Consider the following 19,199-nt stretch of genomic DNA (forward strand, 5'->3'; position numbering starts at 1 on the left):
ACAAGTGACTGCACTATGCCTTAAACCACCTACAAGCTAGCTACTGCAGCCCACCGGGAAGTTCCCCGGTGTCCTTGTAGGCCAATGCAGCCCTGATATTGAGTGATTGCATGAATGTAAAGATCTACGCTTTGTCATATATAGAAAATAATTAATTGGTTCTTTACAAAGCCAATATCTGTGTTCTCAGAGCACAGTTGAAGATTAGAGAGGCAAAATATGGAGGCTAAAAACTCTCTAGGCCTCTTCTAGAGTAGGTCTAGGTAAGAGCAACTGTAAACATTTAACCATACAATTTGGGTGCAGTAGAGAGGAGACAGAATATGATGTGGGTAGAATAATAATTTTGGTAATTTTTACACGTGACTTTAGAGGCAAGCAAATGAGATATGCAGTAGTTCATAAAAGAATAAGAGTATTATACAAATGTAGCTGCAAAAAGCAAGTATAATATAAATGTATTCTAGATTATAGCACATCAAATAGCAATATACATTGTGATATGTAATTATTAAGGCTTTGTTTCTTTACTCAGATGCTTTGTTTACATACTGGAACAAGGCCAACCCACCAGAGCTAATGGATTTTTTCACCATCTCAGAGTAAGTGTAACTTATTATTTAGCCCACAGGGTTTGTAATGAACTTTCATCTTTATATATATATATATATATATATATATATATATATATATATATATTTATGTGTGTGTGTGTGTGTATATACATATTATTTCTTTTCTATGTTCTGTAGTAGAACAATCAAATATGAAAGCTGAATCAGAATTTCATACAAATCTACAAAATTCAATCCAAAAATAAAATATTGCTATACATTTTGGGGAATGATTTGCAACTTTTTTTGCTTTTTTTGTTGAATTAGCTGCTAAGCCCAAGAGGCCCTAAAATATTTTGCATTTTAAGTCATCCACTTTTCTTCAGTGTCTTCTTAATCTAAGTAGTAGCGACTGTTTTTCATCTATGTCTTGCTTTTCACAGAGTGTGCCTGCATCAGTTCCAGTACATGGGGAAACGATATATAGCCAGGTATAGTGTGACACTTAGGTGCTGTTATTTGAATATAAAATGTATACTATTGACTTTTTCTTCCTGACCCGTTGCCTTATGTTTAATTATTTTATCATTGTTTTCTTTAGACATGTAAATATTGCCTAAATGACATAAGATATTGTTTACACTTGGTCCTATCCCCTCTTCAAGCCGTTCCATTTTACAGATGCAAATATACAAATATTCTGAAAACCATACTATTCTAGCAGTTTGGATAAAGGGTTTTGTACCTGTATATTTAAATAAAAACTAGTGATTTTGTATTATATCTCATGTGAAACTGATGGTTTATTAAACATCTTCTTTTGGTAGTGATTATTTTATTATTTATTCTTACATAATTTAAGGGACACGGAAGTGACAATAACATGTAAATGGATACTGAAGTCAAAATTAAGCTTTCATGATTCTTAAAGGGACACTGAACCCAAATTTTTTCTTTCGTGATTCAGATAGAGCATGCAATTTTAAACAACTTTATAATTTACTCCTATTATCAATTTTTCTTTGTTCTCTTGCTTTCTTTATTTGAAAAATAAGGCATCTAAGCTATTTTTTTTGGTTCAGGACCATGGAAAGCCCTTGTTTATTGGTAGGTGAATTTACCCACCAATCACCAAAAATGGGCCGGCATCTAAACTTACATTCTTGCATTTCAAATAAAGATAACCAAGAGAATTAAAAGAATTTGATAGTAGGTGTAAATTAGAAAGTTGCTTAAAATTGCATGCTCTATCTGAATCACAATAGAAAAATAGAAAACAATTGGGTTCAGTGTCCCTTTATAGAACTTTTTAAATTTACTTCCATTATCAAATCACAGTCTCTTTATATGAGCATTTTGAAGCATTAGGCCCTACTGAGCATGAGTTCACAGTGTATATGTAAATAGTTGATGGCTGTCACATGATTCAGGGGGGCCTGCTATTGCATTGTCTTTTTATTATATACTTTTTTTATTGTGCAGTTCTACTGTATTTAATGGCTCTTTAATGTAGTTTGGGTTTTTAAACTGCAAAAAGATAAATTTGGGAGCCAGAATATAGTTGTGACTACCAAAAGAAGTGTGTAGAGAAACAAATACACCTTTTTTTCATTAAACTATTTCCCCCATTAATACATTTCTTGGAGCTGCCCATTAATGCCTTTACAGTTAATACTGAATTAAAGGGCCAGTCTACGCCTTAGTCAACTTAAAGTCTTACCTTAAATATTAAGCTGTAAATAGCCTCTTGCACCTTTTCTATATCATGCAGCAGGAATAGTATAAAATGTATTTTAAAATGAATATTGTTTCTGACCACATTGAAATGGCTTCCAAGCTCTGCCTACTGATGACATCACAATCTGGGTTGCACATGGCATCCAATCACAAAAGGCTCACTAGTTGGATTTAACAGACTGTCAATGCTATTCAGCAGAGTACCTAGATGTAGCCCAGATCGCCCAGTGATGACATCAATGAGCTTGGCAAGCAATTCAAAGTTGCCAGAAACAATATTAATTTTAAAATAACTGTTTTACTGTTCCTGCTGCATGAAATAGAAAGCTATTTGCAGCTTAATCTAAGGCAAGACTTTAAGATGACTAAGGTGTAGCCTGTCCCTTTAAGTTATAGACAAACTTGCAGTTTCTAACAGATCGTTTTAGTGAGATTGTTTTGTGTCCATGCTCAGTTTATTTCTGTTTACGCTATTCTCTTGATAATTAATTGTTCCAATTGCTCCACTTGTAAGGTCTAAAGGGTGTGAAATAATTTTCTAGTTTTAGCACTATTATCATTCTCCATGTTCCTGTACCTAGAACAATTTGCATTGAGAGTCATAAAACAAATATACAGTAGTTTTTAAATCAGCAGACAGGCCCTACTAGTGTCAACTCAGATTGTGGACTCCTAAAACTAACAATTTTTGGCACGATTGTGTTCTTTTTACTCTAAAATGTCTCTGTGTTTATTAATCCATATTTAAATAAACTATATGTTTTCAACTGTGTTCATAAGATAAAATATGTTCTTGTTGCTTCCATGTGCCTTAGAAAGTAATATTTTTTAAGAGTTCAGGAATTAAAACTATTTTTAGGCTCACAGAAGTCAAAATTAAACATGCATGATTCAGCTAGTGTACAATTTAACAACTACTTTATAATTTACTTCTGTTATCCAGTGTACCTCTGCCTCTTGATTTCTATGGTTGTGATGTGACCTCTTACCATGAAAACGTACAGAAGTAGTCTCGGGAGCATGCGTGTGTCTTGAATATTTTGTGACAGCACCGTGTAGAGTGTGTTATTCAAGTAACCTCTAGAGTGAGCTTTAGAGTACAGTAGCTCCAGCCATTCTATGGTAAATTTTTATCTAGTGCTGTGTTTCTAGAAGCACTGTTTAATAAAAAAAACTGAACACAAACTGTGAGCGTATCTGTCTTTGAATAGGAAAGATCCAAACAGTCTGCTTGAGTAGTAGTAAGGGAAAGCAGAGTTTTGTGTATCCCCTGCTGTCACACAGCACTGCCGGCCACAGCCTCAATCTACAGGTTACTTGTATAACATTGCTGCAGACACTGCTGCTGAGATATGTGCATGCAGCTCAATCTAACTCAGTATGGCCTCATGGAAAGGAGCTACTTTTCAACCAAAAAGATAAGAAAGAGTTAAGTTCGATGCTACAAGTAAACTTTTATTTAATTATACGCTATGTGAATCATGAAGGTTTTATTTTTACTTCCAGGGCCCTATAAAGGCTGCCCTAGAATATCTCTCATACTGCTCGCATTACACTGTCAAACTTTCTACTTGCACTTTTTATCACTGTACGCTGAGACAATCATGTTAACCTTCTGTAAATAAACATTTGGTGTCTTGTCGCACATGTTAAGCATGATTGTTATAATGAGTGCATGTACTGGTTTTGAAAAAAGAATAACACAAACTACAAAATATGTGTGTTCTTTGTTGAGGGGTTTGTGTGTTTCCTGCACTGGTCCTCACTTTTCAGCTCTGGTGGTGGTACATATAGGAAGGCAGCCTAAACTGATTGCTAACACGGGTCACTCTTTCTGTTTTCTTCACTTGATTGCTGGCAAGTTTAACAAAGTGTATGGCTCTTCTCCCTTCCTGCCTGGGTAAGATCACAATGTTGCTAACCTGCCTTGCTACCTTATCTTCTGCTGCATGTGCTCTGTATATGGCAGTGCCAACTAACCAACGTGCCTTCTGCACAAAATGCTACTGAAAAATTACTTTCTCCACCATCTTCATGGAACATACATTATATTCTGTTTCATACATAAAAAACATATCAGTAGAAAATTATCATAGCAATTACAGCAAACTGTAATCAATTATCGTTGTCTCCTGTTAGTGAGTAGCACATTATTTATTCTATAGACAATATTTACTTTTTTTCTTTGTTTTGCTTTATTAAAGCAAGTAGTTTAAACAAAGACATTTTCATTACAGTTTGGTTTTACATTGTTTGCTTTTTCTGCTTTACTAACTGTCCCTACAACTCTGCAGTAGGGACACATCTAACGTTTGCCTCTATCCCATGTCACCCATCTTGCAGGAACCAGGAGGGGTTGGGACCCATAGTTCATGATCGAAAGTCTCAGACATTACCTGTTTCCCGTAACAGAACAGGAATGATGCATGCCAGATTGCAGCAGCTGAGCAGCCTGGATAACTCTCTCACTTTTAACCACAGTAAGTCCTGTGATATTCCTAGCAGTCAGCAGTCTCTTCCTATACCACCAAAGCTCAGGCAGGTACCACAGCCACCCAAAGGAGTAGCATGAGTGTTGCAGTGTCCTTGCACTGGTCTCTGGGAAGTACAATTAAATCAAATGTTATTCCTTCCATGTACAGGAATTCTGTCAAGTTCCAGACTATATGATGTGCAGCATAGCTCTGAACTCTGTATTGCAAATTCATGAAAATTATGGAGAAAATTGTGTCTTTAGCCAATATAGACAATCATCCTGCATTAGTAATAAAGTAAGAACAGCCCCAGACTTCTCATACCCAAAAATGCAGGTAATATTATCGCTCAACATTTTTCTCTTTCTTTCATGTAATTAGCAAGAGTCCATGAGCTAGTGACGTATGGGATATACATTCCTACCAGGAGGGGCAAAGTTTCCCAAACCTCAAAATGCTTATAAATACACCCCTCACCACACCCACAAATCAGTTTTACAAACTTTGCCTCCTATGGAGGTAGTGAAGTAAGTTTGTGCTAGATTCTACGTTGATATGCGCTCCGCAGCAGGTTGGAGCCCGGTTTTCCTCTCAGCGTGCAGTGAATGTCAGAGGGATGTGAGGAGAGTATTGCCTATTTGAATTCAATGATCTCCTTCTACGGGGTCTATTTCATAGGTTCTCTGTTATCGGTCGTAGAGATTCATCTATTACCTCCCTTTTCAGATCGACGATATACTCTTATTTATATACCATTACCTCTGCTGATTTTCGTTTCAGTACTGGTTTGGCTTTCTACTACATGTAGATGAGTGTCCTGGGGTAAGTAAGTCTTATTTTCTGTGACACTCTAAGCTATGGTTGGGCACTTTTTTATAAAGTTCTAAATATATGTGTTCAAACATTTATTTGCCTTGACTCAGGATGTTCAACATTCCTTATTTCAGACAGTCAGTTTCATATTTGGGATAATGCATATGAATAAATCAATTTTTTTCTTACCTTAAAATTTGACTTTTTCCCTGTGGGCTGTTAGGCTCGCGGGGGCTGAAAATGCCTCATTTTATTGCGTCATTCTTGGCGCTGACTTTTTTGGCGCAAACATTTTTTTCTGTTTCCGGCGTCATACGTGTCGCCGGAAGTTGCGTCATTTTTTATGTTCTTTTGCGCCAAAAGTGTCGGCGTTCCGGATGTGGCGTCATTTTTGGCGCCAAAAGCATTTAGGCGCCAAATAATGTGGGCGTCATTTTTGGCGCTAAAAAAATATGGGCGTCACTATTGTCTCCACATTATTTAAGTCTCATTATTTATTGCTTCTGGTTGCTAGAAGCTTGTTCACTGGCATTTTTTCCCATTCCTGAAACTGTCATTTAAGGAATTTGATCAATTTTGCTTTATATGTTGTTTTTTCTATTACATATTGCAAGATGTCCCACGTTGAAACTGAGTGAGAAGATACTTCTGGAAAATCGCTGCCTGGTGCTGGAGCTACCAAAGCTAAGTGTATCTGCTGTAAACTTATGGTATCTGTTCCTCCAGCTGTTGTTTGTACTGTTTGTCATGACAAACTTTTTAATACAGATAATATTTCCTTTAGTACTGTTACATTACCTGTTTCTGTTCCGTCAACATCTAATACTCAGAGTGTTCCTGATAACATAAGAGATTTTGTTTCTAAATCCATTAAGAAGGCTATGTCTGTTATTCCTCCTTCTAGTAAACGTAAAAAGTCTTTTAAAACTTCTCATTTTTCAGATGAATTTTTAAATGAACATCATCATTCTGATTCTGATAATGGTTCTTCTGGTTCAGAGGATTCTGTCTCAGAGGTTGATGCTGATAAATCTTCATATTTATTTAAAATGGAATTTATTCGTTCTTTACTTAAAGAAGTCCTAATTGCATTAGAAATTGAGGATTCTGGTCCTCTTGATACTAAATCTAAAAGTTTAGATAAGGTTTTTAAATCTCCTGTAGTTATTCCAGAAGTTTTTCCTGTCCCTAGTGCTATTTCTGAAGTAAGGGAATGGAATAATTTGGGTAATTCATTTACTCCTTCTAAACGTTTTAAGCAATTATATCCTGTGCCATCTGACAGATTAGAGTTTTGGGACAAAATCCCTAAGGTTGATGGGGCTGTCTCTAGTCTTGCTAAGCGTACTACTATTCCTACGGCAGATGGTACTTCCTTTAAGGATCCTTTAGATAGGAAAATTGAATCCTTTCTAAGAAAAGCTTACTTGTGTTCAGGTAATCTTCTTAGACCTGCTATATCTTTAGCGGATGTTGCTGCAGCTTCAACTTTTTGGTTAGAAGCTTTAGCGCAACAAGTAACAGATCATAATTCTCATAGCATTATTATTCTTCTTCAACATGCTAATAATTTTATTTGTGATGCCATCTTTGATATCATTAGAGTTGATGTCAGGTATATGTCTCTAGCTATTTTAGCTAGAAGAGCTTTATGACTTAAAACTTGGAATGCTGATATGTCTTCTAAGTCTACTCTGCTTTCCCTTTCTTTCCAAGGTAATAAATTGTTTGGTTCTCAGTTGGATTCTATTATCTCAACTGTTACTGGAGGGAAAGGAACTTTTTTACCACAGGATTAAAAATCTAAAGGTAAATTTAGGTCTAATAATCATTTTCGTTCCTTTCGTCACAACAAGGAACAAAAACCTGATCCTTCATCCTCAGGAGCGGTATCAGTTTGGAAACCATCTCCAGTCTGGAATAAATCCAAGCCTTTTAGAAAATCAAAGCCAGCTCCTAAGTCCACATGAAGGTGCGGCCCTCATTCCAGCTCAGCTGGTAGGGGGCAGATTACGTTTTTTCAAAGGAATTTGTATCAATTCCGTTCACAATCTTTGGATTCAGAACATTGTTTCAGAAGGGTACAGAATTGGCTTCAAGATAAGGCCTCCTGCAAAGAGATTTTTTCTTTCCCGTGTCCCAGTAAACCCAGCGAAGGCTCAAGCATTTCTGAAATGTGTTTCAGATCTAGAGTTGGCTGGAGTAATTATGCCAGTTCCAGTTCTGGAACAGGGACTGGGGTTTTATTCAAATCTCTTCATTGTACCAAAGAAGGAGAATTCCTTCAGACCAGTTCTGGATCTAAAAATATTGAATCGTTATGTAAGGATACCAACATTAAAAATGGTAACTGTAAGGACTATCCTGCCTTTTGTTCAGCAAGGGCATTATATGTCTACAATAGATTTACAGGATGCATATCTGCATATTCCGATTCATCCAGATCACTATCAGTTTCTGAGATTCTCTTTCCTAGACAAGCATTACCAGTTTGTGGCTCTGCCGTTTGGCCTAGCTACAGCTCCAAGAATTTTTACAAAGGTTCTCGGTGCCCTTCTGTCTGTAATCAGAGAACAGGGTATTGTGGTATTTCCTTATTTGGACGATATCTTGGTACTTGCTCAGTCTTCACATTTAGCAGAATCTCATACGAATCGACTTGTGTTGTTTCTTCAACATCATGGTTGGAGGATCAATTTACCAAAAAGTTCATTGATTGCTCAGACACAGGTAACCTTTTTAGGTTTCCAGATAGATTCAGTGTCCATGACTCTATCTTTGACAGACAAGAGACGTCTAAAATTGATATCAGCTTGTCGAAACCTTCAGTCACAATCATTCCCTTCGGTAGCCTTATGCATGGAAATTCTAGGTCTTATGACTGCTGCATCGGACGCGATCCCCTTTGCTCGTTTTCACATGCGGCCTCTTCAGCTCTGTATGCTGAACCAGTGGTGCAGGGATTACACAAAGATATCTCAATTAATATCTTTAAAACCGATTGTACGACACTCTCTGACGTGGTGGACAGATCACCATCGTTTAGTTCAGGGGGCTTCTTTTGTTCTTCCGACCTGGACTGTAATTTCAACAGATGCAAGTCTTACAGGTTGGGGAGCTGTGTGGGGGTCTCTGACAGCACAAGGGGTTTGGGAATCTCAGGAGGTGAGATTACCGATCAATATTTTGGAATTTTCAGAGCTCTTCAGTCTTGGCCTCTTCTAAAGAGAGAATCGTTCATTTGTTTTCAGACAGACAATGTCACAACTGTGGCATACATCAATCATCAAGGAGGGACTCACAGTCCTCTGGCTATGAAAGAAGTATCTCGAATTCTGGTATGGGCGGAATCCAGCTCCTGTCTAGTTTCTGCGGTTCATATCCCAGGTATAGACAATTGGGAAGCGGATTATCTCAGTCGCCAAACGTTACATCCGGGCGAATGGTCTCTTCACCCAGAGGTATTTCTTCAGATTGTTCAAATGTGGGGACTTCCAGAAATAGATTTGATGGCCTCTCATCTAAACAAGAAACTTCCCAGGTATCTGTCCAGATCCAGGGATCCTCAAGCGGTAGCAGTGGATGCATTGTCACTTCCTTTGAAGTATCATCCTGCCTATATCTTTCCGCCTCTAGTTCTTCTTCCAAGAGTAATCTCCAAGATTCTGAAGGAATGCTCGTTTGTTCTGCTGGTAGCTCCAGCATGGCCTCACAGGTTTTGGTATGCAGATCTTGTCCGGATGGCCTCTTGCCAACCGTGGACTCTTCCGTTAAGGCCAGACCTTCTGTCGCAAGGTCCTTTTTTCCATCAGGATCTCAAATCCTTAAATTTAAAGGTATGGAGATTGAACGCTTGATTCTTAGTCAAAGAGGTTTCTCTGACTCTGTGATTAATACTATGTTACAGGCTCGTACATCTGTATCTAGGGAGATATATTATAGAGTCTGGAAGACTTATATTTCTTAGTGTCTTTCTCATCATTTTTCCTGGCATTCTTTTAGAATTCCGAGAATTTTACAGTTTCTTCAGTATGGTTTGGATAAAGGTTTTTCTGCAAGTTCCTTGAAAGGACAAATCTCTGCTCTTTCTGTTCTTTTTCACAGAAAGATTGCTAATCTTCCTGATATTCATTGTTTTGTACAAGCTTTGGTTCGTATAAAACCTGTCATTAAGTCAATTTCTCCTCCTTGGAGTTTGAATTTGGTTCTGAGGGCTCTTCAAGCTCCTCCGTTTGAACCTATGCATTCATTGGACATTAAATTACTTTCTTGGAAAGTTTTGTTCCTTTTGGCCATCTCTTCTGCCAGTAGAGTTTCTGAATTATCTGCTCTTTCTTGTGAGTCTCCTTTTCTGATTTTTCACCAGGATAAGGCGGTGTTGCAAACTTCTTTTAAATTTTTACCTAAGGTTGTGAATTCCAACAACATTAGTAGAGAAATTGTGGTTCCTTCATTATGTCCTAATCCTAAGAATTCTAAGGAGAAATCATTGCATTCTTTGGATGTAGTTAGAGCTTTGAAATATTATGTTGAAGCTACTAAGAATTTCCGAAAGACTTCTAGTCTATTTGTTATCTTTTCCGGTTCTAGGAAAGGTCAGAAGGACTCTGCCATTTCTTTGGCATCTTGGTTGAAATCTTTAATTCATCATGCTTATGTCGAGTCGGGTAAAACTCCGCCTCAAAGGATTACAGCTCATTCTACTAGGTCAGTTTCTACTTCCTGGGCGTTTAGGAATGAAGCTTCGGTTGATCAGATTTGCAAAGCAGCAACTTGGTCTTCTTTGCATACTTTTACTAAATTCTACCATTTTGATGTGTTTTCTTCTTCTGAAGCTGTCTTTGGTAGAAAAGTACTTCAGGCAGCTGTTTCAGTTTGAATCTTCTGCTTATATTTTCAGTTTTTTTCTTTATAAGATTTAAACTTTGTTTTGGGTGTGGATTTTTTTCAGCGGAATTGGCTGTCTTTATTTTATCCCTCCCTCTCTAGTGACTCTTGCGTGGAAGATCCACATCTTGGGTAGTCATTATCCCATACGTCACTAGCTCATGGACTCTTGATAATTACATGAAAGAAAACATAATTTATGTAAGAACTTACCTGATAAATTCATTTCTTTCATATTAGCAAGAGTCCATGAGGCCCACCCTTTTTTGTGGTGGTTATGATTTTTTTGTATAAAGCACAATTATTCCAATTCCTTATATTTATGCTTCGCACTTTTTTCTTATCACCCCACTTCTTGGCTATGCGTTAAACTGATTTGTGGGTGTGGTGAGGGGTGTATTTATAGGCATTTTGAGGTTTGGGAAACTTTGCCCCTCCTGGTAGGAATGTATATCCCATACGTCACTAGCTTATGGACTCTTGCTAATATGAAAGAAATGAATTTATCAGGTAAGTTCTTACATCAATTATGTTTTTTATTTGGCTGAAGCAACTAAAATAAAAAAAGCACAGCACAGAGAAGAAAATGCTATGTTTTTGCACATCTTATGTGTCTGGTAACGCACTGCGACTGATGTTAGGTGAGATTTGTAAGTCCGTATTTCACTTTTGCGTTTATATGAAAAAGCATTCAATAATGAAATGACTTTTTCTGTGTTTTCAGTGTGAGAAAGATATCAAGTATACTTGGAATATCTGTAGACAATGGTAAGACTTAATCAGGTTGAATGTAGCTTATATATTTGTGTTAAGTACAACAATTATTTGTATATGTTGTCTTATTTTACTCTTGCTTATAGTCATTATACGCAAAATTCTTAAAATATGTATCACTGTTATATCCAGAAACTATAACACTTAAATATTTAATATTAATTTTCAAAATATAATGGCTAAGAAGTTTTATACAAAGGTTTTTATGTTTTTTTTTTTTTTACATAATTGAGCCTTTAAAAAAAAAAAATGGAATATGTGCTGTTAAACAATAAATATTAAGGACAATTAATAATATATGTATAGCTCAGTGGTACCTTTTTAACTTTTAAATGCAAAAATGTAAAGCTAATTCTGGATCAATGGTACCTATAGATGATCTCATCAATATATCAATTTCTGTGGGCAAATCAAAAATGCAAGCAAACTACTACAGATATATGGAAATATTGCAGAGAAAATAAAATTATAAATAAAGTATTTTTTAATTATTATTTAGAGTTTTTATGGATTTAGAGCAAAGGAAGAGATTCTTCTCAGGATAACCAAACCCTATGTCAGATGGATGCAGAAGCTTAAAGGGACACTGAACCCACATTTTTTATTTCATGATTCAGATAGAGCATGCAATTTTAAGCAACTTTCTAATTTACTCCTATTATCAATTTTTCTTCATTCTTGCTATCTTCATTTGAAAACCAAGAATGTAAGTTTAGAAGCCGGCCCATTTTTAGTTCACTACCTGGGTTATACTTGCTGATTGGACAGCACCAATAAACAAGTGCTGTCCAGGGTCTGAACTAAAAATTGTCTGGCTCCTTGGCTTAGATGCCTTCTTTTTCAAATAAAGAAATCAAGACAACAAAGAAGAAATGATAATAGGAGTAAATTAGAAAGTTGCTTAAAATTGCATGCTCTATCTAAATCATGAAAGAAAAAAACGTGGGTTCAGTGTCCCTTTAAGCTACAGAGTTTTGCTTCTGTATATGATTCTGAAAATATTTAATCAAATAGCGAGTGACCAAACACGAGTGAGCTTCACTCTGACCATATTTTAGGGCTCTTGATTTGATAAGGGCCATTGTAGCACTCACATCATGCGAGTTTGGGATTGAAGACCTGAGTATCACATAATTAAGAAGGCAGGGTTAACAGATGATCTAGTGAGTTAATAAGACCTGGCTCCCCCCCCTTTCTCTTATTTACAGAGCATTTAGAGAACTGTAAAGTGAGTGCAATTGATTCATTATTAAAGGGACAGTGTACCCTAAATTGTTATTCCCTGTAATTTTATTCACAGTAATCCTTTTTTATCTGCTGGAGTTTATTTAATTGTTTACAAATAGCTCCTTTACCTGTATATCAGCATTTGAAATAGCTGATTTCTTTCCTATGGCATAGAGAGTCCACGATTCATTCCAACTACTAGTGGGATATTCACTCCTGGCCAGCAGGAGGTGGCAAAGAGCACCCCAGCAAAGCTGTTAAAGGGACAGTTTACACCAGAATTTTTATTATTTAAAATGATAGATAATCCCTTTATTACCCATTCCCCAGTTCTGCATAACCAACACAGTTATATAAATATATTTTTTACCTCTGTGATTACCTTGCATCTAAGCCTCTTCAGACTGCCCCTTCTCTCGGTGCTTTTGACAGACATGCAGTTTAGCCAATCAGTGCATACTCCTAAATAACTCCACAGGAGTGAGCACAATGTTATCTAATATGACACATGAACTAGTACTGTCTAACTGTGAAAAACTTTCAAAATGCTCTGAGCTAAGAGGCGATTTTCAACGCTTTAGAAATCAGTTTGAGCCTACCTAGGTTTAGCTTTTCAAAAATGTTGGGTTTAATATCCCTTTAAGTTAGAACATCTCAGAGTGTTTTTGAAGCAGGTTCTTGCTACTTTGGATGAAGCTGATTCATCTGTTGCAGAGAATTCAAGGAGGTCTAGTAAACTTAGAGGGACACTGAACCCAATTTTTTTCTTTTGTGATTCAGATACAACATGCAATTTTAAGCAACTTTCTAATTTACTCCTATTATACATTTTCTTCGTTCTCTTGCTATATTTATTTGAAAAAGGCATCTGAGCTTTTTTATTAGTTCAGAACTCTGGACAGCACTTTTTTATTGGTGGATGAATTTATCCACTAATCAGCAAGAACAACCCAGGTTGTTCACCAAAAATGGGTCAGCATCTAAACTTTACATTCTTGCATTTCAAATAAAGATACCAAAAGAATGAAGAAAATTTGATAATAGGAGTAAATTAGAACGTTGTTTATAATGTCATGCTCTTTCTGAATCACAAAAGAAAAAATTTGGGTTCAGTTTCCCTTTAATAAGGTATATGATGTCCCTGTATTTCCAGTTCCAGATTGTATGGCAGATATTATTACTCAGGAATGGGACAAGCCGGGGATTCCTTTTTCTCCTTCTGCTTGTAAGAAAATGTTTCCTGTTGCTGATACTATTATTAGGGACTCGTGGCACACAGTACCCAAGGTAGAGGGAGCTATCTCTAATTTGGCTAAGAGAACTAATATTCTTATTGAGGATAGTTGTTCTTTTAAACATCCTATGGATAAGAAGCTTGAAACTTTTTTAAAGAAAATGTATATTCATCAGGGTTTGCAGTGGCTAGTATTGCTACAGTTGCAGGGGCTGCATCTTTTTGGTGTGATGGTTTATCTAATCTTATCCTAGAGGAGACTACTAAAAGAGGAGATCCAAGATAGGATCAAAGCTCTCAAGTTAGCTATTACCTTTATTTGTGATGCCAATATGCAAGTTCTTAGATTGGGTGCTAAGTTTTCTGGTTTTACTGTTCTAGCTCGCAGAGCTCTGTGGTTAAAATCTTGGTCTGCAGATGTTACATCCAAGTCTAAGTTGTTATCTTTGCCTTACAAGGTCAAAACTTTGTTTGGTCTAGGTATGGCTGAGATTATTTCTGACATTACAGGTGGGAAAGGTTCTTTCTTACCTCAGGATAAGAAGAATAGACCTAAGGGTCATCAGAGTTCTAATTTTCGTTCCTTTCATAACGTTAAGGGGCAAAAGTCCTCCTTTTCCTTGGGCCATAGACATAGTATCCCACGGTTATAGAATAGGTTTCAAATCTTGACCTTCTAGGGGTAGATTCCACCTGTCAAGGTTATCTGCAAATCGGATAAAGAGAGAAGCTTTCTTAAATTGCGTAAAGGACCTTTCATCCCTGGGAGTGATTGTCACAGTTCCCCTAGAGGAGCAGGGTCTGGAATTATATTCAAATCTTTTTGTTGTTCCCAAAAAGGAAGGCACTTTTCGTTACCATTTTGGATCTAAAGTGTCTAAACCAATTTCTCAAGATTCCGTCCTTCAAAATGGAAACCATCCGGTCCATTCTTCCTTTGGTTCAAGAGGGTCAATTTATGACGACTATAGATCTGAAGGATGCGTATCTTCATGTTCCCAGTATCTGAGATTTGCTTTCCTAAACAAACATTTCCAGTTTGTTGCCCTTCCATTTGGCCTTGCTACAGCTCCCAGAATTTTCACAAAGGTTCTGGGGGGCTCTTTTGGCAGTGGTCAGTTCTCAAGGTATTGCTGTGGCACCTTATTTGGACGACATCTTGGTTCAGGCGCCATCTTTTCATCTAGCAAAATGTCATACAGAGATGTTATCTATTCTACGTTCCCACAGATGGAAAGTGAATCAGAGGAAGAGTTCCCTTGTTCCAGATACAAGCGTATGTTTTTAGGGGGCAATTATAGATTCTTTGTCAATGAAGATTTTTCTGACGGATGTCAGAAAATCAAAACTTCATGCCTTTCTCTCCAGTCTGATACATCCATTAGTAGCTCAATGCATGGAGGTGATTGGTCTGATGGTAGCTTCTATCGACATCATTCCTTATGCTCAGTTCCATTTGAGACCTCTGCAACTTTGCATGCTCAGGCAATGGAACGGAGACCATTCAAATATTTTACAGAGGATAACTCTGCATCCTCTAACAAGGGACTCTTTCTTGTGGTGGATGTCTCAGAATCATCTGTCTCGGGGCATGTGTTTCCAGAGACCAACCTGGGTGATTGTGACCACGGATGTCAGTCTTTTAGGCTGGGGAGCAGTTTGGGGTTCCTTAAAGGTGCATGGTATGTGGACTCAGGAAGAGTCTTCTCTTCCTATAAACATTTTGGAGTTGAGAGCAATCTTCAATGCTTTGACAGTTTGGCCTCAACTAGCTTTTCTCCGGTTTATCAGATTTCAATCGGATAATATAACCTCAGTGGCTTACATCAATCACCAGGGAGGAACTCAGAGTTCCTAAGCAATGAAGGAGGTGACTCACATTCTTCAGGGGGCGGAATCTCTAGATTGTCATCTCTCTGCCATCCACATCCCAGGGGTGGTCAATTGGAAAGCGAATTTTCTGAACAGGCAGACTTTTTTTCCCAGAGAGTGGGGTCTCCATCCAGATGTTTTCACAATGATAACCCTCAGGTGGGGGGTTCCGGAGTTGGATCTGATGGTGTCTCGTCAAAATTCCAAACTTCCAAGGTATGGGTTAAGGTCAAGGGATCCTCAAGCCGTTTTGATAGATGCTCTGGCAGTTCCTTGGATCTTCAATCTAGCATACCTATTTCCTCCATTTGCTCTTCTTCCACAAGTCATTGCTTGTGTCAAACAGGAGAGAGCATCTGTGATCCTAATAGCTCCTGCATGGCCTCACAGGATCTGGTTTGTGGATCTGATAAGGATGTCATCTCTTCCACCATGGAAGTTGCCTCTCAGGAAGGACCTTCTAATTCAGGGTCCCTTCCTTCATCCAAATTTAGATTATCTGAAGCTGATTGCTTGGGGATTGAACGCCTAGTTTTGGCTAGACGTGGTTTTTCTGAGAAAGTCATAGATACTATGCTTCAGGCTCGTAAGCCTGTTACTCGTAAGAGTTATCATAGGGTATGGCGTAAATACCTTTATTGGTGTGATTCAAAGGGGTTTTCTTTGAACAAAGTTAAAGTTCCTAGAATTTTGGCTTTTCTTCAGGAAGGTCTGGAGAAAGGTTTGTCAGTCAGTACTCTAAAGGGTTAGATTTTGGCATTGTCTATTCTTCTGCACAAACATTTGGCAGTTCTGCCAGATATTCAGTCTTTTGTTCAGGCTTTGGTCAGAATTAAACCTGTGTTTAAGTCGGTTGCTCCCCTTTGGAGCCTTAATCTTGTTCTTAAGGTTTTGCAGCAGGCTCTGTTTGAGCCGATGCATTCTATTTGGATTAAGTTGTTATCTTGGAAGTTTGTTTCTTATTGCTTCTTCTTGTAGAGTTTCTGAGCTTTCGGCTCTCCAATTTGATTCCCCTTACCTATTTTTTCATGCTGATAAGGCGGTCCTTTGTACTAAGCTAGGGTTTCACCCTAAGGTAGTGTTGGATCGCAATATTCATCAGGAAATTGTTGTTCCCTCTTTTAGTCCTAATCCTTCTTCCCAGAAGGAACGTCTTTTGCATAATTTGGATGTTGTGCATGCTCTTTACATTTACTTTCAAGCAACTAAAGATTTTTGGAAATCTTCTGCTTTGTTTTTTCTGGTAAATGTAAGGGTCAGAAGGCCACTTCTACTACTCTTTCTCTTTGGTTGAGAAGTGTTATTTGTTTAGCTTATGAGACGGCTGGACAGCAGCCTCCTGAGAGAATTATGGCTCATTCAACTAGAGCAGTCTCATATTCATGGGCTTTCAAGAATGAAGCCTCTGTGGAACAGATTTGAAAGGCGGCCGCTTGGTCCTCTATTCATACTTTTTCCAAATTTTCCACATTTTATATTTTTGCTGAGACTTCTTATGGGAGAAAGGTTCTTCAAACAGTGGTGCCTTTGGTATAGGTCCAACTGTCTTGTTTCTACCTCCATTTCATTCTGTGTCCTCCGGCTTGGGATTGGTTCCCACTAGTAATTGGAATGAATTGTGTACTCTCTATGCCAAAGGAAAGAAAACCAAATTTATGCTTACCTGATAAATTTATTTCATTCCGGGCATTGTGAGTCCACGACCCACCTTTGTTTATAATTTAAACAACAGTTTTTTCTGTACTGTCTTCAGGGAACTCTATATCCTTGTGTTACTTCTTTTTCCATTCCCTTCGGCCGAATGACTGGGGGTTATAGGTAAGGGAAGTGATACTTAACAGCTTTGCTGGGGTGCTCTTTGCCGCCTCCTGCTGGCCAGGAGTGAATATCCCACTAGTAATTGGAATGAATCGTGGACTCTATGCCTGAAAATAAATAAATTTATCAGGTATACTGAAAGTTTCTATATTTAAGGATAGACTAAAGAAAAGCTGTGTAAACATATCTTTTGTATACAGACAAATATAAGATAAGGAAGCATCTGCATGTACATAAAGTGATAAAATAAGTAGATCTGATATCCATGCAAGCTCAACCCATTTTAATAGGTTGTGGTTTCAAATAACAAAAAACGCTATTTCATATACAAAATAAAGATAAAAAAGCAATTTCTCATTCATTTTATACTCTGCTGCTGGTATAAAAAGTCATTGGAAACACATTAAGGAGAAAAAAAACTAAGTCCACTGTCCCTTTAATTGATAAACCTGCTGTTATAAGAAATCTAGAAACAGGATCTGGGGTTGAGGTTCGACTTTTTCTTATTTGGTCATTTCAGCTGTTATTATCCCTTTCTCTTCTGTGATCCAAACTTATTGTCACCTTTTTGTTACCCTACATTTCTATCTGAGGCTGAGAAAGCGATAACCCTTGGTTTAGGGCAGTTCTCCGTTAACACAACCTTGTACACCTCTCTGCGCTAGTTATCCCTACTAGCTTATATCACTAGCTTCAGGTGCAGTATCTCATTCCAGATACATTGGTGAAATAAATTGTCTCCAAATCTGATCTCACTTTTTTTTCCCCTATGTTTCAGTTTCACTACTGATAATGATAATGCTACCTTTTACTCCAGCTTGTATTTTGGCAACATATGCATTTATATGATTCAAACTCCTGGCCATACCTTGACTGCGCTAACCCTGTCCTTACTATTCACCATCCATATATATTTATTTTTACAACGTTCAATATGGTACATCACTGTGACTGAGCTCTCCCTTTGTTATCCTTAACTAAGAAAGTATTTGTCTACACCCAGACTGCTAACGCTTTAAAGGGACACTCAAATCAAAATTAAACTTTCATGACTCAGATAGAGCATGCAATTTTAAACAACTTTCCAATTTACTTCCATTAACAAAATGTGCACATTCTTTTTATATTTACACTTTTTGAGTCACCAGCTCCTACTGAGCATGTGCAAGAATTCACAGAATATGCATATATGCAATTGTGATTGGCTGATGGCTGTCACATGATACAGTTTAAAGTTCAGACTTAGTGCTATTGCATTGTCTTTTTATCATGCATTTGTTGATAATGCAAATCTACTGTATTTACTGGTTCTTTAAATAAATATTTCTTAGTTATGGCCGTAGATGACTATTACATAAATATCATTTATAAATCAAAAATCCTCAATCAACGGTTGTCTTGGCTTGTGCTGCATCATACTCTCCATTAGATTTCGCACATTGATGAAATCTGTATACCACACTTTCTCACTCTTTTTGTCTCTCAGACTGTGATTTCCTCTAGATTAATAGCCATCATAAACCACATTATGTTATAAACTTGTATTGCTTAAAATAATTTATTTCTTGTTCTATTTTGTAGCCGCAAAAATTACACTTTTTAGAAAGTATGTCAGAATAGAACTTCCTTCTGCGACCTCTGGCAGGTGCTCACTACAGAACTTGAATATATATTGTGGATCTTGTTACTTTAGAGAGTTACTAATGTCTATTCTTCTCTTTCCACCCGCTGGCAATAACATCTTGTTATTTTCAGCTGCACTTTCCCTTCTTTAAATTATTCATTTCCCCTGTATTACAATGCCCACAA

At 37.3% G+C, this 19,199-nt stretch overlaps 1 protein-coding gene across 3 annotated transcripts in view; it reads left to right on the forward strand.

Moving 5' to 3' along the window:
- The window catches only part of DOCK9 (dedicator of cytokinesis 9), a 736,189-nt gene that overhangs the window by 544,712 nt on the left and 172,278 nt on the right, over nucleotides 1-19,199 (forward strand). For 2 of the 3 annotated variants that reach the window (XM_053707819.1, XM_053707820.1), the window contains exons 36-38: nucleotides 536-602; nucleotides 998-1,045; nucleotides 4,635-4,771. In XM_053707819.1, coding sequence (XP_053563794.1) covers nucleotides 536-602; nucleotides 998-1,045; nucleotides 4,635-4,771 — 252 coding nt within the window. Of the gene's footprint in view, nucleotides 1-535; nucleotides 603-997; nucleotides 1,046-4,634; nucleotides 4,772-11,189; nucleotides 11,234-19,199 lie in introns of all 3 variants that reach the window. The other variant, XM_053707821.1, reaches the window with a different exon arrangement.

This window comes from Bombina bombina, chromosome 3 (genome assembly GCF_027579735.1).
Source record: "Bombina bombina isolate aBomBom1 chromosome 3, aBomBom1.pri, whole genome shotgun sequence".
In the NCBI taxonomy this organism is placed as follows: Eukaryota; Metazoa; Chordata; class Amphibia; order Anura; family Bombinatoridae; genus Bombina; species Bombina bombina.